Source organism: Rhinichthys klamathensis, unplaced genomic scaffold, assembly GCF_029890125.1.
Source record: "Rhinichthys klamathensis goyatoka isolate OS25496 unplaced genomic scaffold, OSU_Roscu_1.1 h1tg000319l_1, whole genome shotgun sequence".
In the NCBI taxonomy this organism is placed as follows: Eukaryota; Metazoa; Chordata; class Actinopteri; order Cypriniformes; family Leuciscidae; genus Rhinichthys; species Rhinichthys klamathensis.
This window is the reverse complement of record NW_026606835.1, coordinates 509,459-535,289: the sequence shown is the minus strand read 5'-3', so window position 1 is coordinate 535,289 and position 25,831 is coordinate 509,459. Positions and strand designations below refer to the sequence as shown.

Below are 25,831 nucleotides of genomic sequence, written 5' to 3'. Positions count from 1 at the left end.
ATATTCATGTAAATAAACTCACTTGTGTATCATGACCACAAAGAATGAAATATTTCCCCTCTGAATATGAGGTAACTTGAGGCGATGACATTCACATTATAACCTGTTAAAACAGACTTTAACAAGCTCTTATGACATAGTAAATGAACTGCACAAGTGACGGCTAAAATACGAACACAGAGAACCTACAGCTAAAGCTCATCGCATGAGCGGTCAATTGTCTCGTGTTTGAAACAGAAATCAATAAAATCCCCATTTCACAGCTAATAAAAATGCTCTCTAATAAAATAGAGAGGAAAAAAAAATCATGCTAATTTAGCCCTCCATTGTACATTTTGGTATTCATTTGCTATATCATGCATTAGTTTGAGGTTTCGAGGGGGATAAAGGAATGGCCTCATTGAAAAATAATCCCTCTAATAAATGACCCTGTCCAAACCAAAGCAGCATGCAGGTGAACATCCCTCAAACAACATTGATGTAGGCTGTACTCAAAATAAAGATTAGATAGTCCAGGATCTCACAGATAAAAACGCAGCCCTCAGTGGCGTTCATGGCAGAAATAACGTTCCGCCCATTGGAGGTGTCGCAGGAAGAGCTCTGCTGAAGGGAATCCAAAGGAACCATGATCTTCTCCACCACAAATACGACCATGCCGTCCTGTACATATCTTAGGTCAGAAGGGAGAGTTCATTCCCAGCTTAGTCTCAAACTGAAGCTTCTGTCTCTTCTGGTAACGCACTCGTACCCTGAAATCAGAGCCATATTTGACTGGTTATCAAAATCTAGCTCTGGGTTAAATGATTAATGGTTTATGTAGGCTAAATTTAGGCATATTTAAAGTTTAAATGAAATAGACATTTCTGTCATCGACAAAAACAAGTTTATAAATTTAATATGAAATCATATTTATTGAATAAATAGTGAATGAAGACTTTTTCAAGTCATGTGACTCCAGTCATACGCTATAAGTCAGCGACTGTCAGAAAACATTAAGTTTAGCAAATTATTACGTTTAATAAAAGAGCTACAGTGGCTTCCTCAGTGGTTACAACGTTCATTTCCATTTCTATTTTGTGCTAATTTCAATGGAAGTGCCGATTTGATTTTCATGGGATGGGAAACGATACTTTATTCACGTATTGTATTTGCCATATATGCTGATTTTTGACAAATTAAATTTGCAACTTGTGAACTGAACATAACCCGGCAAGTTTGAATATGAACAAAATGAGATTTCAGAGCTACGGTAAAGGAGAATAACACTTTCAGAGTCACATGATCCTTCAGACATCATTCTAGTGTGTTGTTCTTACATCAGTGTTGAAAACAGTTGTGGTGCTTAAATATATTTGTGGAAACCATGATACATTTTTTTCCAGGATTCTTTGATGAATAGAAAAAGTTCATAAGCATTTATCAGAAATATAATTATTTGATAACATTATAAATGCATTTACGGTCACTTTCGACAGTCACACAGGTTTGGAACGACAAAGGTGAGTAAATGAAGACTGAATTATCATTGGTACCCTCTACATTTATCCTCTTACCTGATTTCATGCAGTTTTACTGCTTCATTGATTAGCACCACAAGTACGATGGACAGAGAGACTAACAGCCAGACCAACAGGGGAATGTGATGTAGAGTGAAGACCACTTCTGTACTCCTGTCCTGCCACAATTGATAGTCTATCACAGCCTGCACCACCTGTCCCAACAACCTGCGAGGGGAAGAGAAGAAAATCCAGAATGAGTATGTGTTAACATGTGACTCTGCTAATGAAAACAACATTCTCTACATGAAACACTCACACCACAGGCACTGTGAGACACCACCATGTGTTACTGAATGGGTTCATCCTCCAGAGGGGTTGTGAACGGTGCACATAACTCAGAGAGATGACCACTGCAAGAGAGCGAGAGAAATAATAAATAACATGACTATAAATAGATCATGTAAAAAAATTAAAAAATCCAAATCCATCTAAATAAGCCATCTAGTAACGATTCAAATGAGGTAGTGTATATTATTAAAGTGACCTGTGTGCAAAGCTAGAAACCCTGCCATGATCTTCTGGATCAGAAGCAGCCCATTGGACAATTCACCAAACCACTGCGGGGCATCCTTGGAGCTGTATATATTAATCATTGGTTAGAACTCATAACTAATTCATATAATCTAAACACAGAGAAAATTACATTTTAGTGTGTGCATGTACCTGGATGTCAGAATGTGGGAGCATGTTATGGTGCTGTTATCAGTTTTTGTGAGGTTAGCAGCTCTAGAACACACTTCCTGTAGAGAAAACCCGAAGCCGACTAAGTAGGCCAACATCGTCAGACCAAACTTCAACAGGAACCAGCCCAGGAAGTAGTGCTGGGTCTGTGGGAGAGAGTCAAACATAACATGAATGCACATGTGTGTCAAAATTGTTTAAATAGTTTGCAGTTTAAATCGGGTGCACTTTGTGGTCTCATGACTGACCTTGCGTGGTATGGAGTCCAGATTCTTTCCAGTAGCGACTGTCATCACCGAACTGTCAGGAGGTTTTCCCAGGAATGACACGCTGTGAATGGCCAACATTTATTTTTTTGATATAGGTCACAGATATGACACAGTGTACAAGTTTTACAATGCAACATGCAGGCATCTTTTTTGTCACTTCTTCTCTATTACCTTAGCAGAGGGTAACAGAAGCAGGAAAGCCACAGTATGTCTGTGATGTTCATGGGAGGAGGCAGCTGAATAAGGCAGGCCAGGAACTACAAAACCAAAACATCAAGGGTACACATATGAATAAAGAATGTACGAAACACGCAGGTCTGTTTTGGACACAGTGTGTCTTTTCTCACCTGAATGATGACCAGTGTTAGTTGACACTGCAGTAGGAAGAGGAAGCACTTGCGAATGCCGTAGGTAGTGTGTCTCGCCTGAAGATGCATCAGAAACAGCACTCACATTCAATCATTTTCTAATCAAAACTAAGGCATAGTCTAATTATGATGGGGAAATGGGACTGGGAATAGTCCTAATCATATTCTTTTTCAGTACATTGACATTTTTTCTGCTTGAGCTGTGATGCAGTGGTTATTATGTGGAAGATGCAGGTTTGAGTCTGGCGTGCAACCACTCTCCTTCTCCAAATAAATAAAAAATTTTTTTACATCGGTCTAATAAAGAAACAAAATCCCTAAAAATATTATTTTCTTTTTTATTGTAATAACACATACTGTTCTTAAGTTTGGGGTCAGAAAGTTTTTTTTTTTAAAGGAAAGTAAAACTTTTATTCAGAAAGGATGAATTAAATTGTTTAAGAGTGACAGTAAAAGACATTTATAATGTTATAAAAGACTTCCATTAAAAGCTGTTCTTTTGAACATTCTAGTCAAAGAATCCTAACCAAAAAAATGTTTTTCACAAAAATATTAAGCAGCACAGCTGTTTTCAACATTGAAAATAATAAGAAATGTTTCTTGAGCACCAAATCAGCATTAGAATGATTTCTGAAGGATCATGCGATACTGAAGACTGGAGTAATGGCTGCTAAAAATTCAACTTTGCCATCACAGGAATAAATTACATTTAAGCTATTTTAAATTGTAATAATATTTCATAATATTACTATTTTTACTGTATATAGATCAAATAAATGCAGTTTTGTTGTGAGACTAAGAGTTTTTTTTTTTTTTTTTACATAAAAAAAACAAAAACATTCTGACCCCAAACCTGTAAACAGTAGTATAGACCAGGGGTGCCATATCCTATTCCTGGAGAGTTCAGATCCAACAGACCTGTCTGTATTTATCCAGTGCTCCTGAAGGGTTGGAGCTGAACATTGCAGGAAGGTAGATCTCTAGGAAAAGGATTAGGCTCCCCTGGTATAGATAAATGCACTGAATGAGCTTGTATCTTCTTGCTCCCATGTGATCAACAGCATTCCAGAAAGAGTGTTAATGTGAGAGCTCCCCAAACCTGCTCTATAAGTTTGACCATGCTGACACTCTCGCCCTGATGGAAGGAGACAGAGCAGGCAAGGCTGTTGAGTTGAGCACTGAGCCCCAGTGGAGACAGCTCATCACAGTCTTTATTCAGCCCGCAGCCTGCAGCATATCCAAACGTCTCCCACGAGCACCGGGACGGGTACAGGGGATCCAGGGAGATACTATAACACACAGAGTGAGGATTTATAAAAAACATAATTTTTTACAGTAATCAAAAGTATGAAATAATGGGAATTATGCAGACAAAAAACTCAAAGCTATCTTTAAGCTTCTTGAAAATTGCCATTATTTAGACTGTAGCTTTGCATAACATTATAGGTCATATTTAATTGTGGTTTACAGTGATGTGTGTGCTACCCACCTGATGTCGCTCTGCAGGAAAAGGCAGCTGTTACGGAAGTTTGCGGAGCTCCCCAAACAGCACGTCACCTCTCTGTTCTCCTGCATGATCTTCATCATTTCACACATTGCTGTGAGACAAACATTTGAGGGCTCAACGCAAGCACACTAGGATATAACACGCATGGACTAAAAACCACAAAACTTTAATTTTCAAGGTGTCTTTAAAGTCACCATGAAATAAAAAATGTTATGGAATATACCAGTGTTTATTATAAATGATTATTTTTCTTAAATTCATGTGCCTAATCTTTAATCAAAATAATGTCCCCACCCCCTCGCAACAACATCTCTTCTCTGACGGGGCAATAATCCCTCCCCTCCAGCAACCTGTCACTCACATGAGATCACAGTAATTAACAAACGACAATGATCCAATCGATTCCCCATGGACAAAATCAACTCCTGTCCTACATTTTTTCTCGTTCGAGAAGCTGTTTTAACTCGAATATGCAGTATGTCACAATGAGGGGAAAAAAATGATCGCAACTTCTGTTTCATGTCGACTTTAAAGCTGGTCTTGAGGCTGACTCACTTTCAGGGGTGCAGTCTGTGAACAGGGGCACCAGTAGAGGCACATTGTCTATGTTCTTCAAATGAGGACGAACCTGATGGATGCCACGAGGCAGTTTGGCCTACAGAACAACAGAAAGGAAAAAGGACCAATTATTCTTTTCGCAACTGCAAGGCTGCTCTGTGCCTGTTCAAAATTTAGAGTAAAGATACAATGCCACATAAAAATCCAGACTAAATCAAGCATCAAAGTATACAGTTGTAATTGAAGTAAAAATGCATTTATGCCACCTCTGGGCAACATTAAACAGTCTGTGTAAAGACACCAAAATGCCACTTCAGAAGCGCTTCTGTGCCACCGTTGCACTGTAAATTTGGCAGTAGAGTCTGATGTAGTCTCGCGTAGCCAGACCTTCAGACTGACGGCTGAAGGTCTGGAATTCATAGCAGCATTCTTTGGCCAAGGCCCGCCCATAAGGCCGTTTGACCGACATGTCAAACAACCAATTACAGTTTGTTTTCGTTCAGCGTCACGTTTCAGGGCGTGGAAATCTCCCCACAACAACAGACCGGCGTGCAACAAGTCAGTCAGCATAGAAAATCAAAGAAGGAGAAGAAAACTTCAAGAGTCTATGCCTTGAACCTCGCATACTTTTGAGAATCCTACGTTTAGCTGATCTTGATAAATGCTCATTGTCACTAATGTAAAAACAACAGTTTTTCTTCCGCAATCACACGTCTGAGCTTTGTTTCCCGGCGGACCGAAAATAAACTTGACACTCGCGCCCCCCCGAAATCCGATAAAATTCAACCAATCAGATGACGACTTCGACATTCCTGAAGTGTTTCCAGTTAAGTGTACCATATGCATCAGACGTTTAGCCAACGTTCCGTGGGCGTGACGTCTGAGGCTGAGACTAAGTCTGATGTGACAACATGCTATTGGAGTAGACTGCTTACTCTGTTGCAGTCTTCTAAGAAACTGGGCACATCACTGTCAGTAGGCTGGAAGCTGGCAAGATCTGATTGATCCTCAGGCAGTAGTGGGCCCTCTGCATCATCACGAGAATCTAAGAACAGAGAGATGATGATTCATTTTAATAAATTTCACATTGGGTGAAAATGCAGTTTATGTAAACTTTGTGTGCAGGCAGGCAGGAAGGCACAATTACCCTGCAGAAGGTCGTCATGTAAGGATCCTGCTTGGCTAGGACTGGACGGAGCACCATCGCAGTGACCATCTCCATTTGGAGTCAGAGAGATGTGACAGTTCCAGCCCGTCTCCAATCCCATCTTCTCAGCGAACACCTACAGGCAGACAACATTAAGAGGTTATAACATGTAAATCCCAAATACATCAAGTTTTCACCGAGTTGGTTTTCCCATCGTTGTCATACTTTGCTACGTAGCTCATCCTCCATGGAGAAGTACACAAAGCGGATACAGGCTCCCACCAGGTTCTCAATTAGCCGTACAGTGTCCAGACGGGCCTGGAACTGGGATGACACCATTCCCATGAAGATTTGGCCGCTCAGAGCTTGAACACAGTCCTCCTTCTCCAAACTTTCTCCAATACCCTCTGAAACACATACAGTACATATGTATGTTAGAGTTGGTAAGCTTGATATATGTATCTATCTATGTATCTATCTATCTATCTATCTATCTATCTATCTATCTATCTATCTATCTATCTATCTATCTATCTATCTATCTATCTATCTATCTATCTATCTATCTATCTATCTATCCATATAACTATCTATGCATCTAACTACATATCAACATATCTATACGTCAGTCCATCCATCTACATATCTAGATCACATCTACATCTGCCTATGTATCTATTTTTCTATCTACACATCCAACTATCTACGTATCTATCTATGAATTTTTCTATCCATCCATCCATCTTTCATATCTATCTACGTATCTATCCATACATCCATCCATCCATCTTTCATATCTATCAATCTATCTACCTACCATCAACAAACAATCATATCGTATCAAGATATATATATTTTCACTTTACTGTCCAGATCATGAGCTGAACAGACCATGTCTCTCACCATCAGAGCTCCAGCTGTTCCTGCGGCTGCCGTGTTTGATGGGGGTGGTACTGGGAAGCTCCACCCCAGAAAAGAGTGTAGGGCCTGGAGCCAGCTCCACACACTTTCCATTGAGCTGCTCAGACAATGCCACCTGCATAGGCTTATAGGCAAATGCAGAACAATATCCTGACAGACAGGCACGTTGGTAGAAATCTAGAACCTTTTTCCTATGGGGCATAAGAACAGTACTTCAGTACGGAAACAAAATTCTTCACTCTGCATTTTAAGAAAACTGAATAACTAGTGTCAGTCTTTTAATTAGTGTCTCTGACCTATCAGTGCCAGACAGCGGATAGATGTCTGCGCCGTCCCAGAAATCCGTGCAGGCTTCCAGGATGAGGTCGGCCGAGCCGTGGGAGAGCATCTGCACATTATCTGAAGAGAGTTCAAAAGACAAAGGTCAGTGACTAAACAAACCGCCACGGATAAACAGGAAGTGGGACAGAAAAAAAGGGCCGTACTGGTAGTGCTCTCCCTAACAAACAGACTGATGAGGTGACTGATGGGGGGCTGGCGTTTAGTGAAGTTATGGAGGCGTCGAGGGGCAGATTCTTTGGCCTTCTCTCCTGAAGGGAGCTGGTACAGAGCCAGATGATTCTCATGCTTAAACAGTTCTCTCGCTCCCGGAGTAAAACCTGACATACAACAGAACAGGAAACAACAATTCAGTAATTTTAAGAAGGGTCTAACTAAAGTATGTGAAGATACAACAATTAATCTAACATTACAATTGACTAGAAGCACTGCCAGACTAGATGCTGACCAATAATTAGGTACGGATTTTGCCAATTGATTTTAAATCTCTATATTGTTTGAAATTAAAAATGTTGTTTATGTTGTTATATTCTTGGAATCTTGGGACGGGGAGCCCATAGAAACTACAAGAGTACAGAATGAATAAAGACCCAAGTGCAGATTATTGAGCAACCAAAAATCACAACAATATAATAACTAGTAAAAGAAATGCTATTTGCCAATAACCAATAGTTACAAAAACAATAAATTGTACCAATAAATCTGCAAAAAATAATAATCATGACCATGTATGTTTATTAACATGCCTCTCACACTTACCTATAAGGCGAGATAGTTCGCAGAGGCCCCAGGGAACGTGAACGGGGAGAACCGCCCCATGGCATTCCTGCAGCGCCAGGTTGGACAGGTGATCTGAGAATCGGCAGAGCTGCTGGGTGACGGTGACATTACACAGGTTTAACAGGATGTTCAGGCCAAGGGGCTTCAAAGAGGGCAGGTGATTGTGCCAACCGGAGTCATCAAAGAGGATGCTGACGGGATTCTGCTGATCCTGGGACAGGCTCAGCATCTCCAGATGATAGTCACACACAAAATCTTCTGCTTCACACAGATCATCACCCACACCGCATGGCTGGAAATAGAGACATACACAAAACACATGAACACAAGTGCATAGTCATGAGCTAAACTAGCTCTGCAGGAGTAGTCCTACCTGAGGAATGTCGTCTCCACCCTCAGTGTCATCTCTGAAACTGACGTTGGAGCCCGATGGGTGTTTGGAACGGGTGGTTTGGGGTCCTCGTCGCTGGCGTTGAGTGTCCGAGGAACGGGCGGTGTCATGTGACGTCTCACTGGGTTCCTGCTCGGCCATGTGAAGGGAGGGTTCAAATGCTGGTAAACACAGCAGTGCTTCACCTTCCTGAGGCTAAACAGGAAGAAAAAAAAACCACACACACACAGACTGAAGGGAGACAAAACACAGACGCTAAAATAACAACTTATTCAAGTCCATCCCTATGCAGTATTAATTATATATTTTCAAAACTTCTGAACTAACTTGATTCAAATGATCATAATTAAAAGAAACTGTAATTATGATGCTTCAGTCTAGCTATCAGTAGTACCTCATCTCGTTCCTCCTCGCCCTCTGTCCTGCAGAGGGAGTTGACTGACAGGTCGTCTCTGAGGTCATCCTGGCTGTCATGAGGAGGCTCTACTCGTCCGCTGAAGAACAGCACAGTCTCAGGACTGGGGTTGGGCCAGGACAGAATACCCTGCTTATCCACACAGCATAGCACCTATGAGTGGGTCAGGACATATGATAAAACAAGATACTTCATTATCAGTTAATAAAGCATATGATTCTTTGAATTTAAATTAATATTAGGGGAATAAATTCTAAACTACATACATTTCCTATCAAGCATGAGAATGGTAAAACGTTTTAAGTATATTTTAATAACTAATGAATGTCCTTCGCTAGTTATGTCACGCAATACAACATATGCTATGTTTATATGGCATTCTTTTAAAATGATTTGTAAATGCATTTCAAACTGATTTTAAATGCACTCCATTTTATTAGGTACACCTATTCAACTGCTCGTTAACTCAAATATATGGTATTTATAAATGGTAGCAACTCAATGCATTTAGGCATGTAGACATGGTCAAGCCGATCTGCTGAAGATCTAAATGAGCATCAGAATGGGGAAGAAAGGTGATTTAAGTGACTTTGAGCGTGGCATGGTTGTTGGTGCCAGACAGGCTGATCTGAGTTTTTCAGAAACTGCTGATCTACTAGGAATTTCACACACAACCATCTCTAGTGTTTACAGAAAATGGCAGTTCTGTGGCTGAAAATGCCTTGTTGATGTCAGGTCAGAGAATGGCCAGACTGGTTTGAACTGATAGAAAGGCAACAGTAACTCAAATAAGCACTCGTCACAACCGAGGTATGCAGAAGAACATCTCTGAACGCAAACAACGTCGAACCTTAAAGCAGATGGGCTACAGCAGCAGAAGACAACACTGGGTGTCAGCTAAGAACAGGAAACTGAGGCTACAATTTGCACAGGCTCACCAAAATTGGACAATAGAAGTTTGGAAATATGTTGCCTTGTCCATCCTGCTTTGTAACAACAGTTCAGGCTGGTGGTGGTGGTGTAATGGTGTGAGGGATATTTTCTTGGCACACTTTGGACCCTTTAGTACCAATTGAGCATCATTTAAACACCACAGTCTATCTGAGTATTGTTGCTGTCCATGTCCATCTCTTTATGACCACAGTGTACCCATCTTCTGATGGCTACTTCAAGCAGGATAATGCTCCATGTCACAAAGCTCAAATCATCTCAAACTGGTTTCTTGACCATGACAATAAGTTCACTATACTCAAATAGCCTCCACAGTCACCAGATCTCAGTCCAGTAGAGCAACTTTGTGATGTGTTGGAATGGGAGATTCGCATCATGGGTGTGCAGCCGACACGTCTGCAGCAACTGCGTGATGCTGTCATGTCAATAAGAACCAAAGGTGTACCTAATAAAGTGGCTGAAGAGTGTATGTAGCATGTTTTATTTTAAATACATTTTTCACATATGTTCATATTTTCGAACATTTAGACTTTTTGCGGTTTTGCATGCATGCCCTCTTGCAATATAAGCATATTTATTTACTGTAAATACCTCTTGATATTTGTTTATACATACTGAGGGATGTGTCGTAATTATTGTTTGGGGTAAGTAATACAGATGGAGTATCTCAAGGATGTAAAGAAATGTTAAATAATCGGAATGGGACCAAATTCATAGAATGTTCCTGCTATTAAAAAAGACATTTTGATTGACCACTATTTTAAATATTGGAGGAGGAAAACGGCCCTCCTCAGTGTCTACAGCAGTTACGGTAATGCTATAATTTGATAATTAGATTGAAAATAGCACAGACTGGTCTTTTAATTAGAATTTATTTTTAAAGTGAATATTGATCTTTTTATTTTCATCAAATTGCAAGTAGAAAGTGTAATATGTTTATGTGACACAGGGGGAGAACCCAACTCACAGTGACGGAACCCAACGAGTGCAGCAGACTGGAGGTATAACAGAGGGTCTGGGACTCTCCTTTCAGCACACTGACCAGGTGTCTCCACACACAGCGTAGCATCTCCTGCACAGAATTGCACACACACACACACACACACACGGTGTGAGTCGCATCATCTACCCTGACAGAAACTCAAATACATGCATCAGCACCTCTGGGTTTCGAACGGCTCTGCAAAAGAGTCAGAATTTATGAAACCTAGATGTTATCCACTGACAAAACACAACAAACAAACAAACTAACAAACAAGAGACACGCACGCACGCACGCACGCACGCACGCACGCACGCACGCACGCACACACACACACACACACACACACACACACACACACACACACACACACACACAAACAGAAGATCTATAAGACAAGGCCTTGAAGAATTAGGCAGGGGGGAAAAAGCAGCAGTAGCATGTCCAGTCTTGGGTTTGTTCTGGTGCATTCAGATATTTAGAAGTGTTTCATAAAGATAAATACACCTTGCAGCAGCAAAAGGGAGAGAGAAATTGAACTGACTGAATCACAGAAGATTTGAAACTGAAGCAAACAAATGAAAGCTTGAGGCAGCAGCTACAGGAGAGCAGCACTGTGAAGCATGAACTGAACACAGTTAGTTGCAGGTGAATATATCTGACGCACATCAGATGTCCATGAATCCACCTTTAAAGTCAACATGAAATCAAAACTGACACCAATTAGTTTCCTAATGCATGTTTCTGGTCTCATTGTGAATGTGTCATCAGTGCACATAATTCTAAAGAAAAAACAGTTGTCCTTCATCAAAACGTAATGACTCACAATGTGTCTATATAATGGGTTCGCTTTACTTTTGTCGTGGCACCCCACTCGCGTCTGGTGTAGACAAGGTGTTAGTCCGCCCATGGAACAACTTTTCTTTTCCAATGACATCTCTTAGGCCGTGTGAGCTATTAGATAATGTCAACTTACAACCAAAGAGCTATTTAGGTAATTAGGCAAACTCACACATATGGCTCCATTCAGACAATTTGTAAAAATGGAGAGCCTTCTATTGGACATTAAAAAATGTATATTTTAAATAAATGTTTTTCCTTTGAACTTTCTATACATCAAACAATCCTGAAATGTTTCTTTAGCAGCAAATCAGCATATTAGAATGATTTCTGAACTGGGTCTTGTGACACTGAAGACTGACGTAATGATGCTGAAAATTCAGCTTTGCCATCACAAGAATAAATTACACAATAAAATATGTCAAAATATAAAACAGTTCTTTTAAACTGTAATAGTATTTCACAATATTACTGTTTTTACTGTATTTTTTTTATCAAATAAATGCAGGCTTGGTGGTGATCATAAGAGACTTATGATCAAGGACACCTCATCGACCCCAAACTTTTGAACATTAGTGCATTTATAAAAATATATCTAAATATTTCGGCTAAAAAGTTAACTACGTATGTCAACTCTATGGAGTATAGTAGTATACAGATGACTAAACCGACATCTTCACAAAAAGCCACAAAATCTCTCACACACACAAAACATACACACACACACACACACACACAGGTGTTCGATAAACCAATTAGAATTTTATAAAGACCAAACTTCTTAAAACCTTCCTGTTTGTATTACAAAGTTTTTGAAATAAGAAATTAAACCAAAAAACACACAGCAGAAATACTTTCAGCCTGTTCATATGTCTGATCTGTCCATGCAGACAAATACTTACCATACTTTGGAAATTTGAAAGGGAAAAAAAGAGTCTTGTTCATGCAGAAGTTCTCCAAATGTACATTCATTGAAAAATGTAGTCCAGACAAGCACCACCACTATAGAGAGAGCATATACTCTATCATGCAAACCTCAGGCAGGCAGAAGGTGGGCAGGCAAAGGCCAAGGGGTCACAGGTCAGTGTGGGGGAGCCAAACTAATCGGCAGCGCAAGAAGCAAAAAATATGCAAATAAATAATAAAGATTGCGGGAGTATTGGCTGATTTTGCAAACTTGATCGAACAAAGTGAGATGAAGTGGCCGAGTCTTTTAAAAGAAAAAAAATGAGAACAAACAAAGAAATGGTGGTGAGGCAAATAAATAAATAAAATAACAGGCTCTTTTTATAGTGATCCTTTGATATAGTTGACATGAGTAAAAATAAGAAAACAAAAAGGTGAAGAAAAGGATGACGGTTGTGGGAGGGTCCAGAGCAAGGGAGAAGGATCACAAGAAGCGTGTGGTGAACAGGTGGGAGAGGAGGAATACAGAGGATATACCTGGGAGGACACCACTTCCGTGTAGCTGCTTAGAGTGTCCTCAGAGAACTTAGCAAGCTGGGACAAGAAAAAAGTCTGATTAAACACCTGAGCAGATGATCAGCTCTCCGTTTCAACTCTGGCCAGATCGCTTCACCTCGGCTCTGCAATCCCTCCCTAATCCTCCCTAATACTAGTGTGAGCTTGGCCAATGAGCTTTACTTCCTCATGCAGTGTTATGGCTGCAAATCAAAGTTAATACACACAGTAATCATAGATAGAGCGAGTTATAATTTAGCAGCAATATACGTAGGTGTGGGATTAGGGAGTTATGAGAGTTGTGTATGTTTTGTGTCTGCTTGTGTGTGTGTGTGTGTGTGTGTATATGTGTGTGAGAGAGAGAACTGTTAATGAACAGCAAAAAGTGAGTGGAATGAATATGTGGTGTTCTGTCTGTCTGTCTTACCAGGCCAGTGGGAGAGTTACGGCTGGACTCGGCTAACACACGGGCCTCTCCATACGCATTGACCAGAACCCACATGACAGGAAACAGAAGAGGTAAAATAGGCAACACACCCATCATCTATTCATCAGAGAGAGCAAGAGAGACAGAGAAAGAAAGATCGAAATTCACTATTAATACCAACATTGTTGTGCCAAATAAAAGTTTTGCATCAAATGTCGTGTCTTAACTTCTAGTTATTATGTCTCTCTGTGCAGTCTTTGAAAAAAAAAAAAACATGCAAAATATTGAAATATGTACGGATTCGGAATATTTACCAATAATAGTCCTTAGATACATTAGAACAGCGATTCTCAACCTTTTTGACTCCAAGGCCCCCCACTGGGCACAAAATTATTCCAGGGCCTCATGGCACTGGATAAGGATTAAGAATAAGGATTTTTAAAGGGTTAGTTCACCCAAAAATGAAAATTCTGTCATCATTTACTCACCCTCATGTCGTTCCAAACCCGTAAGACATTCCTTCATCTTTGGAACACAAATGATTTTTAATGAAATCTGAGAGTTGAACTACCCCTAGCGCAACTACCACTTTCAAGCCCCAGAAAGCTAGTTAAGGCATCATAAAAGTAATCCATGTGACTCCAGTGGTTTAACCTCAATTTTATGAAGCAACGTGAAATTATGTTGTTTTTTTGTGTGCAAACAAAGCACTCGAGTCACTTCATAAAATTGAGGTTAAACCACCGGAGTCATATGGATTACTTTTATGATGTCTTTCTGGGGCTTAAAAGAGGTAGTTGCGTAGGCTGTCAATTGAGAGACTAAAAACTCTCAGATTTCATTAAAAAGATTTTTGTTTTTGGGTGAACTAAACCTTTAACACCAGTTTTTACTCACAAATTCTACCTGATACAACTTTTTAGAGCTTGGCATAAAATGTAAATTAATAAAATCTTATAAATCCATGGGTATTTTTATAACGAATATAACATTACTTTTCCAGGTCTAGAAATCACACCTTTTAAAATAAGGCTACCTCATATTGGAGAAGTGAAGACAGTGGGAACCCTGATTCTTCATTAAAAAAAGGGATGAATTAGCATAAAAAATAGCTTGTTTTGATCTTGAGGCTCTTGGAAATTTGATGAGGCCCCGGCCCTGTGGTTGATAACCAGTGTTTGAACGATGTTTTTAAAAAAAACAATCATAAATAAAATACCTCAGGTTTCATAACATATCACAAGGATGTGCTACCAGGATCTCACTGCCATAACAACAAAACTGCTTTCCTAAATTGACCATTGTATTTAGATTTCACAAACAGCCTCGTGGAAAGCATTTTTGTTGCTTGATTTTGTTTGGAACGATCATACGAGTATTGTCCCTTTCCCACAATGCCCTTCAAGGGTGCAAAAATGTAATTTACCCAATCTCTATTATGGCCTAGTATTATATATATATATATATATTATAAAAATGTATATATTAAATGAAGAAGAGTGATAACCTTATCCTAACATTTACTATTTTCAGAGTGGGAAAGCAGTTCTGAATTTTTTAAAAATCAAACAAATGCATTGTGATTTACTATTATCAACCTGCAACTGAAGGAAGTTGAAGGGTCCAGGGGTGAGACCAGGAGTGTCACAGAAGTACCGGATCGTGTTAATAGAGAAAAAGGCCACCTATAAATGAAAAAGTTGACCAAAGATCATCATCAGCAAACAGACAATTTGTAAATGTTATAAACATTAGTCCCACTTTACACTTCTTGCATCTGGAGCATGTGAGTGCTGCAAAAGCTTTTGCACTAACAGATGATTGTACGTTCCTTCATACAAGATAATATGCAAAAGATTGGTTGATAAATAGGTTTAGGATGAAGAATTCAGCAGGCTCAACAGTTTAACTCATACATACTACTTGTGAATACAGAAATCTGTTCATATGGGTGTCAAAATGGATGTAGACAGGCTGCAGATACAACATGTGAAACTTTGTGACACATTTTGAAAACTTCAGTTTTATCATACCAATACAGCAGGACAGGCGAATTTGGCAATACTGGACTGCACAGTGAACCGTTCGTTATCGAGGGCTGTGATTGGACGGGAGAGAGCCAGGTCAAGACTGTTCCTATTGGCCAGAAAAAGGTGATTAGTTACTAGTGTGAGAAAATAAAATTGTTCACATATCACAAAAGAAAAAGGCGGCATGAAAAACAAAAAGTCTACTTGTTTGACTCCACTGAGGTATTAACCTGACACTGTCGAGTATAGGTGTGCGCACCACCCTGAAGAGGCGGTACTGCTGAGGACTGTGGGGGCCCCTCCGCTCATTCACGCGTGGGGAGGGAGGAGGGGAGAACGGCGGAAAAAGGTCTCCAGGCTCCAGCACGATGTGTTCGTCGTCCTAGTAACATAAGATTCAGTGATTCAGAAGAACAGAGTTAAAGAGCCAGAGAACCCGAGAGAAACACTCTTATTCTCCAAGGTTTTCTTTTGTACCGTTTCAGATTCCAGTACAAAATACCAGTATATAGTTCATACTGTTATTGCTACTTCAGTTAAATCATAATAGCTTAATACTGGATCTCCTTGAAATAGTGCAACACTATTTCCTAACCAGCCACGATAAGCGAGAGAACATTTTGTTGCAATGCTTTGTTTCTATTTCAAGGGCATCACGCTATGTAGCCCTGCCTAGTCGAGTCACCTTTATTTATATAGCGTTTTAAACAATACAGTTCGTTTCAAAGCAGATTTATAGTGATAAACAGGAAAATAACAATTCAATGATGCAAACTGAATTCAATTCTGCTGTAAAGCAGCTCTAAAAAGACATTAGTAAGCAGTCGTTATTTAGCTGAAATCAGTTCAGTGTTGATTCAATAACTGTGTAAAGTCCATCAATTATGGAATGAGTTCAATTCAGCTATAAAGCAGCTCTGGAGAAAACAGTGATGCCATCATTCAGTTCTCATGTAATAGTGTCAGTGCTGTCAAATCAGCAATATTGCTGAATACTAAGTGTCCCCAACTTAGCAAGCCAGAGGCGACAGTGGCAAGGAACCCAAACTCCATCAGGTGACATAAATGGAGAAAAAAAAAAAACCTTGGGAGAAACCAGGCTCAGTCGGGGGGCCAGTTCTCCTCTGGCGAACGAACAAACAGTGTATGATTATGATTCAGGCTGCATTACAAGTCATAAGTCAACCTACTGAAATTGGTCCAGCATCCCACTCCACAAATAAAGTTAAACATTAAATATCAAATACTTCCTGGTTGGCTGTGATTGTGTCACAGTAACAATCTCTGTAATAACTATGGTTACCATGCAGTCCTGTTATTGTTAATAAGCTAATATTAAAAGATTATGAAAATGACAAAAGCACATAAATCAATTAAAATGAAAATATAAAAAATAAAATCTGATTCAAAATATTACAAAAGGCTGTAATAGTATATAAATAATACTACAATAACACCTTTACCATGGTAATTATGTATATAAATGAAATCTAAAATTGTTATGCATATAGTCATCCATAAATCTACACAATACACAAACAAAAAATCATGTAATTCAGATCTGACATTACCTTGATGCCTCTGAGAGATGCAAAGGCTTCCTGGCCTGGTCTAAGAGCGATGACATCACCTTCCACCAGTAGACTGATAGGTAGATTGACCAGTTGCTCATCTCTGAACGTCCAATGCAGTGACCAGGAAGTGGAGGTGGGAGTGTAGAGGTCAGGGTACAAAGAGGGGGCCCATCTAATTGGATGTCCTGCACTTCTCTCCAAATAATCTGGGAACCCATGAGGAAAAAGTGAAACATTAACTTATTAAAACTTGGAACGACAAGTCTAGAGAAAAGGAACAACATCAGAGTGAATAAATAATGACAGAATGAAGAACCATACTATAATTCCAGTTAAATAAAAGCATATTTAGCATTGCGTTGAAATGTAATGTAAATTAATGGATGAAGCCTAGCATAACCATCATTACTTCCTGAAGCAGGACTGATTCCTTTAGATGTTTATATACTCGCTGCTCCGCTCACCGTTCAGCTGTGAGATGATGGACTTGAGCCTCCGCACCATCTCGCTGGTCCGTAACCTCTGCTGCCGTCTGATGAGGAAGAGGTTCAGCAGCAGCAGGAGGAAGAGTGCACCTGCGTTCACCAGCTCTATGCCTTGACTGAGATAAAAAGGTAAGCAGCTTACATAAAACAAAATAACAAAGTGCTAATCCCAACTATTTGTTAACATCCATTCAAAAGTTTTTTGCACCATCCCTGCCCACCTGCCCTCCGGCTGGCTGCCATGACAACACAACAGCCCAACCACCACAACCAGAGTGAGAACAGCTCCTGGCCAATGGAAGCACGAATGCCGGTCGTCATGGTGAAGGAAGCTCTTAGCCCACAGCTCCTGCAAAACGAAAAGTAAAACCAAAATCAGGATTTCCCTGACAAAACTAATTTAACTGTGATGATAAGAGAATAATCCAGAACAGACCTGTATCGTGTATCTTCGCCGGCTGAATTTCTGGTGTTGCCCCAGTAAATTGGACAGCTGGTCCCGTAGGGTGCACAGAGCCTGAGCCGTGGACAGTCCCAGTGGAGTCGCCTCCTCCTCCTACAAGCACAACCAAACCAATCAATCCATGAAAGTCACTTTGTTTTAAAAATTCTGGGGACATGTGAGATAAAATGGCTTGGCTCATGAATATTAATTAGGTTTTAAAAATATTTAAAGGGGACCTATTATGCCCCTTTTCACAAGATGTAATATAAGTCTCTGGTTTCCCCAGAATGTGCCTGAACAGATCATTTCCCCACAGATCATTCATTGTAGCTTGTCAAATTTGCCCCTATTTGGGTGTGAGCAAAAACACACAGCTTTTGTGTGTTCCTTTAAATGCAAATGAGCTGCTGCTCCCCGCCCCCTAACCAGCAAAAATGTCAGAAATTGTCAGTAGCGGTGTCCAGCCTAACATGTTCGAACCGGAGTCGGACACTGATGGAGAGACTTTGGAAGAAGATACATCTTTTAGAATGCAACTGGACATTTCTGAATGGTTAGTGGATAAATGTATGAAGTTGTTGTGGAGTTGATTCAACTCATCGACTAGCACGTACCGTCATATTAATCTAAAAATCCACTAATAGGGCAGATCTTTACCAGTCATGGGCGGGGCTTGAAATCTGCAACCGCTCGTTTGGAGAGACTGTTTATGGTTTATGGGGATTGTAAAAACAGAAGCGGGTGAATTTTTACCATTATAGGCTTGTTGTTTAAACACAATGTTGACACACATCTGCATTCAAACACCTTATAAAAGTGATAACAGGTCTTCTTTAAAATGTGAAAAATGTTTAGAAATGAACAGAAAAAAAAAAAAGCAAATTAAGTTTCAACTTTCAACATCATTCTTGCTGACTAAAGGTGTGGTCACATTACCAAAATATCAGCGAAATTTCACAGGCAAAAAAAGGTCCATTGTCTATTGTCAATAGTGTAGTAATGTACTGTATGAAGCACAGCTCACATAGAAGTCACTTTCAAACCAAGCAGATTTTTGTGAACAACATGAACCCGTTGAGGAAATCTTTCGCCGTTCCAGATTGTGTGAATTAAAGTGCTCAAATGAACTTTTTATTAAAATCTGCTAATGTTGGTCCTTGGATATTGAAGTTCATTGGATAAATAAAAAAATATGAAGTATAACTTGCTGGTACAACTGCAATGTTTCTGAGCAAGAGGGGTCCTGGTTATAATTCACCCTAATTTATCTCTTTATTTTAATAAACCAAAATTGCAGTCTCATGTCTTTTGCATCATTTTGCGCAATGCATGGCATTCTTAAAAACGCGGCATTCAAGTTAAAAGAAGTTCAACTATTAAAAAAAGCATCTCAAGAGCTTGCATTTTTCACGTTTTTAACCGCAACAACGCATTCTGTGAATGGCCGCTAAGAATGCTGTCTAGTACCACAGACAATAATTCCTTGTCCCTTATAAATACAAACACAAATCATGTTTAGTAATGCACTTGTAAGAGAATTTAAAAGCAGAAATGTGAAGCTCCTATTGTTATAGATTCTTCTACAATGTTTAAGAGGTAGATATACTTTATAAATAATTACTAGTGCTACATTTAGGCCCTGTTTACACCTGCTATTAAGATGCTTTTTGGTCGATCGGATCCCAAGTAGACGGGATTGACACACCCATTTACACCTGGTCTGATTGTCCAAATCTGAGAAGGAAGCAATCTAAAATAATTTTTGTAGAAATTGACATTTTCAAAAAGTTGTATTTAACCTGTAATATTCCATAAAACACAGCCAATATTGACAATTATTATTTTTATTAGCTTTATTCACCAGTTCAAAAGCACTGAAGGAAAACTATTAAGGGAATGCAGACACAGTAAGTCAAACCTATTTATTTAGGCAGAAACTTTTATTGCTCAACATGCCTATTATGGTCACAAAAGAAAAGCCTCCCTCTCCCCTGACGCATTTTGGCTATCCTAACAGTATTACCAGTGGATTTGTGGGACAGCTAGGGTCCCGTAGTAGCAAACGAGGGCCCACCACTATAAATAAACACACCACTTTCCCACAGCCAGAGACTGAGTGCCTGAACTAAATACTTTCATGAGCATCTCTCACACATCAACGAGCAGGGATTTACCTTCAGCTCGCACAGAGACACATGCGATCACATGTGGTGGCCCATTATGGGTAAACCACTCAAGACCTTGAAAAATGCACCACACAATCACACCCAGAGCTGAGAAAAGTACACATGCACCTGGCACGGCACTTCCACCTGTTCACGGTACTCGAGATTAATCACACGCAAACGACAGCCTTAAGCCTTCGCACACGAGACCTAAATGTTGATCCCCGGACAGTCGGATTCAGAAAGATCACAAACAACGGAGTTTGTTAGAGGAAGTGTGCACAGATCCACTCACTTTATTCTTCCAGAACCAGGTCCCATTTTTCAGGATCATGGCTGCGACTACTCCCTCTGCTGCCGACAGACTAATGTATGACTGGTGCGCCTGTGGGCTGGACAGGAGTGTGCCGGGTGCTACGGGATAATGTATGCTGCTGTTTCAGCACCAGTCACACGGTCTGGACAGACAGTCTCTGCCTCTGCGCATTCAGAGGCTCTGTTTTGGGCACGTCCCAGCCACCCTTGTGTAGTCTGCCAGTTAAAAAAACATTGCACATTAAAATCAGTGCAATTGACCAGAGAGAATGAACACAACTGTTCTTTTCAGCCGGTAACTGTGTGTAGGTCTGCTAAAAACAGTTACGCTGAAGGAGAATGAACAGAAAAGAAAGGAGGTTTTGTCAGTTCTGAGAGCTCTGCAGAGGCAGCTGCAACACTCCGCCTGAAGAGAAACAGGCAAAAAATGGTAGAAAATGACAATGAAAAGCTGTAGAGGATGAGCAAGTATCAGGGTTGGAGAGCTTTTGAGAGAAATAATTAGAGAATAAAGTGAGGGAAAGGGGCTTGACAGGCAAGCAAAAGCATGGTGTGCCCTCGCCGCCCTGTCCAGGCATTCATCCATTCCAGCTAACACAGCAATTTACGGTCCTAGCAGTGATGTGGTGCGGCAGGACAAAGAGCATCCTCATTGAACCCTACAACCTTACTAAAGTAGGGATGTGCATAAATAAAGAGACAGATTGATATATATATATATTTAATATATTTTAAAAAAAGATAAAGTGGAAAAAATTTACATTATTTTGAAATTAAAAAATATTAAATATGACATAAAATGTTAATATATATATATATATATATATATATATATATATATATATATAGCTGGATCTATATATAGATCCAGCTGTTCCTGTCCCATGGCAACAACTATCCCAGCACACTCTCATTACCTCAGCAAAATCAATACAGGTAAGACAAGAACCAAAAAGGGGATCTCAGCAACATCATTACTGCCAAATTACACAGTCATACAGTCTTACAAAGTCATACTGCCAATGACTTTGATGATGCTGTCCAAATTCAGCTAAATTTAGATGTTTAAGGTACTTGAGTTTAATTGATTAAAAAAAAGGATAAATTCATTTTCACAATAAATTCAATCACAGAAATGTACATATATGAGCTGGTGAAATAAATGATGTGACTGCTGACAAATGTACAATATTTTAACATACTAATACATGAAACAAAGCTACTGCTTCCACGAGGTATAGGTAAAGTCACTGAATTTCTGGCCCAACTTCACTCCTTTTCAGGCACATTTTAAACTACAACACACAAATTCATATCAAGCTTTTCTTCATGTCCAAAGTCAAAAACACGATATGCCTTACACAACCTCTACAACTTCCATTTCCATTTAAAAGTATCTGGCGTAGTTCAAGATGAACTGTTAATTATTATAAGACACTTCAGAGCAAAATTACCCGCCATGACTGGAGAATATGAACGAAACTCCCACTGTAAACAAACATGTAGTAACAAATATCCATTTTTTTATTTTGCGTCCCTGAGCTTGATCGAGAAAAACTATAAATTATATTTTCATTCCCACCACCTTTTCAGCGCTTCCTGTATGGAGTATAACAGAGCTCTAAAATATGCCAAAGAAGAATGAAAAAAAGAGAAAAATCAGTGAAGGTCTACTAGTGTGATCAAGCCCAGGGTCATTGAATTTGAGTTCAAGTTGTTTTTAGCAACACAAATGCTCAGGGTATGTCATATTACATGAATATTAAGCCAGTTATTTATATATTTTGCTGTAGTGTGTCAGTAGGAAATCAGTTTACATTTCCAAACATTCCTTTTGCCATTAATTGTAATAATCCAGTGAGATTTTTGCATGTACAAGGACAAGGAGTCTGACAACAGCCGGTGCTCCACACGGAGATCTCATCTCACCATTATCGAGTCCTTCTCTGATTACATGAAGAAACAGAAAAAACTGAGACAGACTAAATCCAGAAGAACTGCGGCAACGTCTCCAAGACGCTTGAAGAAACCTGCCTGCAAAGCTGCCTGAAAAACTATGTGCAAGTGCCCTTAGGACAAAAGCTGTATTAAACGCTGTATTTACACCAAATATTGATTTGAATTTATTTACGACATTATTTTTTGAAAGCATCCTCATTTTACAGCCTTTTTAGCCTTTAAGTTTCTTCAAGCATCTTGAAGACGTTGCCACAGTTCTTCTGGATTTAGTCTGTCTCAGTTTTTCTGTTTCTTCATGTAATCACAGACAGACTAAATGATGGTGAGATCAGATCTACGTGTGGAGCACCGGCTGTTGTCAGACTCCTTGTGCGTACAAATTAAATACATTAATTAGGTCAATGAGGCAAGTTAGGTTAATGAGGCAAGTCATTGGATAACTGGTTTGTTCTGTAGCCAATAAAACCTGCAGCAACCTTTTATTCCTGGCAAATTTAAATAAATAACGCTTTCTCCAGAGAAAAAAATATAATAAGAAATACTGTGTTAAACATCTCTAGGGAAATATTTGAAAAAGAATTGAAATTTCATAGGGGGGCTAATGATTTGGTCTTCAACTGTATGTATAAAGTCATACCCAAAAATATCCCAAAACTCTTGTTGCATTACTTTATATTAGGGCTGGGAAACGATTAATCGCATCCAAAATAAAAGTTTGTGTTTACATAATATATGTGTGTGTAGTGTGTATAATTATTTTGTATATATAAATAGACACACATGCATGTATATATTTAAGAAATATTTGCATGTATATACTTTATATATATTTATACATAATTAATATTATATATAAATATAAATATTTGATATATTAATAACACATTTTTCTTAAATATATACATGGATGTGTGTGTATTTATATATACAAAATAATTATACACACTACACACACATATAGTATGTAAACAAAAAACTTTTATTTTGGATGTGATTAATCGTTGCCCAGCCCTACTTTATATGTGACTTTTGTTTGTATTACAAACTGAGGGGTGGGTCAAAATTATTGTCGGTGGTAATCGATAGTCTGAGCACTTCAAGACTAGCAAACTTACCTGTTTCTTATCCTGTAGCTCCATGGCAACCGCTGTATCTCACCATGCTCTGTCGAGCTGCCCAGAGCTGGTAGTTACGGTCCACACTTGTCCCGATACCAGCCCGGCCCCCAGCTCCAAGATGCCTCGCCTGCGGGCACTGCCAGTCTGAGGGACGGTTCTCAGGGCTGTAGTCGATGCCCAGGGAACTGTAATCTATGAGAGGGTGTGGCTTCTCTCTTCTTACATTCAAAGGGATCTGATATGGGTAGAAAGAGTTACAAATGGAATTATTAAAAAGAGTTAATGACACCATTACTAATATCATTATCCAAATCAAGTTTAAATGCTGCAGTTACTGGAAAAATTATGTATTCATGGCAATAAGCATATTCCCAAATAAAGACATGCACATTTTTCCCAGGTCCCACTATTTTCACCGGAAGTAAAAAAGTCGGTAACACTGGCCTATGCTCGCTTACAAGAGTGCAATAACATGTCTGTAAATAAGGGTATTTGACAAACAACATGTCTGTGAACTTTTTTCTTTTTAAACAAACATCAAGATTGTAGATTAAAATTCAGGCAAGTCTATAAGGCAAAGAGTATATATTTGAATTTATTGTATATGGTCCTACTGTGTGACAAGTATACAAATATTCCATACAACCTCTAAATTAATATGGTAATAAAAATTGCATGCATAATAATTATAAAAGCAAAATTGGCAAAATTCTGTCTAAAAAGTTTAGGGTGGAGAATAGCATGTCACATGGCAGGACATCTTAACTTCTCAAAAGTATAAATATTCCATTATATTTCAGATTAGTACATGCTTATGCCACCTCATATGCCACCTTAATATAATCTGAAAATAAACAAGGTAAATTATATAAGGGTGCCAGTAATGTATAAAACTGCTTTTGGCTACAGCCTACAACCTCAAACAATGTGGCATTTACTCATTTAATCTTAAGCTTTCTAGGTAAGACAAGCAAACTTACTCTTACTGACTTTGAATATGTAAACTGGCTCACACAGATGTAATTAATCATCATAGCCGAAAACAACCCCAAATAAATCACTTAAAATCTCATAAATCCAACATATTCAGAGAAAGTAGTCTTTACCTGATTTATAAGACAGTATTAGACAAATACTTTACAGAGACTTTATTTTTTTCTACAGGTAGTGTAGTGATGATGCAGGATTCATCTGAACAACTAACGTTACAGTCTCTAAGCAAATGACAGTTCTATAGAGACATTTGTTTAGTAATGTGTATATTACTACAGAGATGCACTAAATAAACAGTGGTATTGCATAAAGTTATTAAAGGCAGAAGTAATATCTTGCATTTACTTATATTAATGAGGTACTATATTTCAGAGTATTTACGATTATTACACCTGTGTTAACGTGAAAGACAGCTTCCATGTTGAACGTTTGATCGAGCCTTGTGACCCTGCTTTTTATCTCTGTTGGATTTAGCTGTCAAAGTTAGAATAATGTATATATAAACATCCTTAGACCATTTATAAATAATCCAAACAACTGGTTTATCAGTTAATTAGAGGTGGCCTAGGGGTTAAATGATACTAGCTATATGCTCAAATCACAATAAATCAATACAAACTTACGTTATAGAGCTGTAACCTCAACGACCCGCAAGTAGTATCGTCAATCATCAAGAGTGTTTAAGCAGAATCAAATAATATTCGTCTCAAAATCCTTGGACTCGCTCCCTTGTTGACGGCCATGTTAGTGACTCGAAGGGCGTGGTCTGTTTGTGCAGGGACGATGTAGTGGAATCTGATTGGTCAGTGTTATCTGAGAGGCGGGATTTGTTTTGTTTTGTCCTTTGTGATTGGTCAGTACTACGGGGAAGTCAAATAGTGCTCACTGCAGTGCCATATGACGTCCAGCCCCCCCTCTCTGGACGTAATGGGTGGATCTTGACCTGGTACAGTACAGCTCCACCTCTGTGGACCTAATGGGTGGAGTTATGTTTAGCGATAGGGTTATGTCAGAGCCATATAAAGAGATGGCTATATGGCTCTGGGTTATGTGTAGGGTAGGGTGTGGTTGAACAATTTTGCTCCACCCATTAAGTCCAGCGAGGGGAAACTGGACGTCAAGCTCCACCTATTGGCTCTGCAGTGGCTTGC

At 39.2% G+C, this 25,831-nt stretch overlaps 1 protein-coding gene across 2 annotated transcripts; it reads right to left on the bottom strand.

The window, feature by feature from the left end:
• Positions 1–428: 428 nt before the first annotated feature.
• tmem94 (transmembrane protein 94) lies at positions 429–25,438 on the bottom strand. Of its 2 annotated transcripts, XM_056271438.1 has the most exons (32): positions 25,304–25,438; positions 23,685–23,922; positions 18,122–18,241; positions 17,907–18,034; positions 17,665–17,801; positions 17,198–17,406; positions 15,857–16,008; positions 15,630–15,732; positions 15,195–15,281; positions 13,597–13,713; positions 13,152–13,208; positions 10,854–10,958; positions 8,915–9,088; positions 8,503–8,715; positions 8,109–8,421; positions 7,496–7,669; positions 7,307–7,409; positions 6,993–7,201; positions 6,315–6,496; positions 6,090–6,225; positions 5,878–5,987; positions 4,940–5,039; positions 4,367–4,475; positions 3,977–4,166; positions 2,857–2,934; positions 2,681–2,766; positions 2,489–2,570; positions 2,223–2,386; positions 2,044–2,135; positions 1,816–1,909; positions 1,554–1,724; positions 429–749 (listed from the first exon to the last, which is right to left on the bottom strand). In XM_056271438.1, exons 2-32 carry the CDS (start codon positions 23,706–23,708, stop codon positions 677–679), a joined length of 4,092 nt encoding a protein of 1,363 aa, XP_056127413.1. In that variant the 5' UTR covers positions 23,709–23,922; positions 25,304–25,438; the 3' UTR covers positions 429–676. The 2 variants fall into 2 exon arrangements, with proteins under 2 accessions (XP_056127413.1, XP_056127414.1); XM_056271439.1 differs by lacking the exon at positions 13,152–13,208.
• Positions 25,439–25,831: the final 393 nt, after the last annotated feature.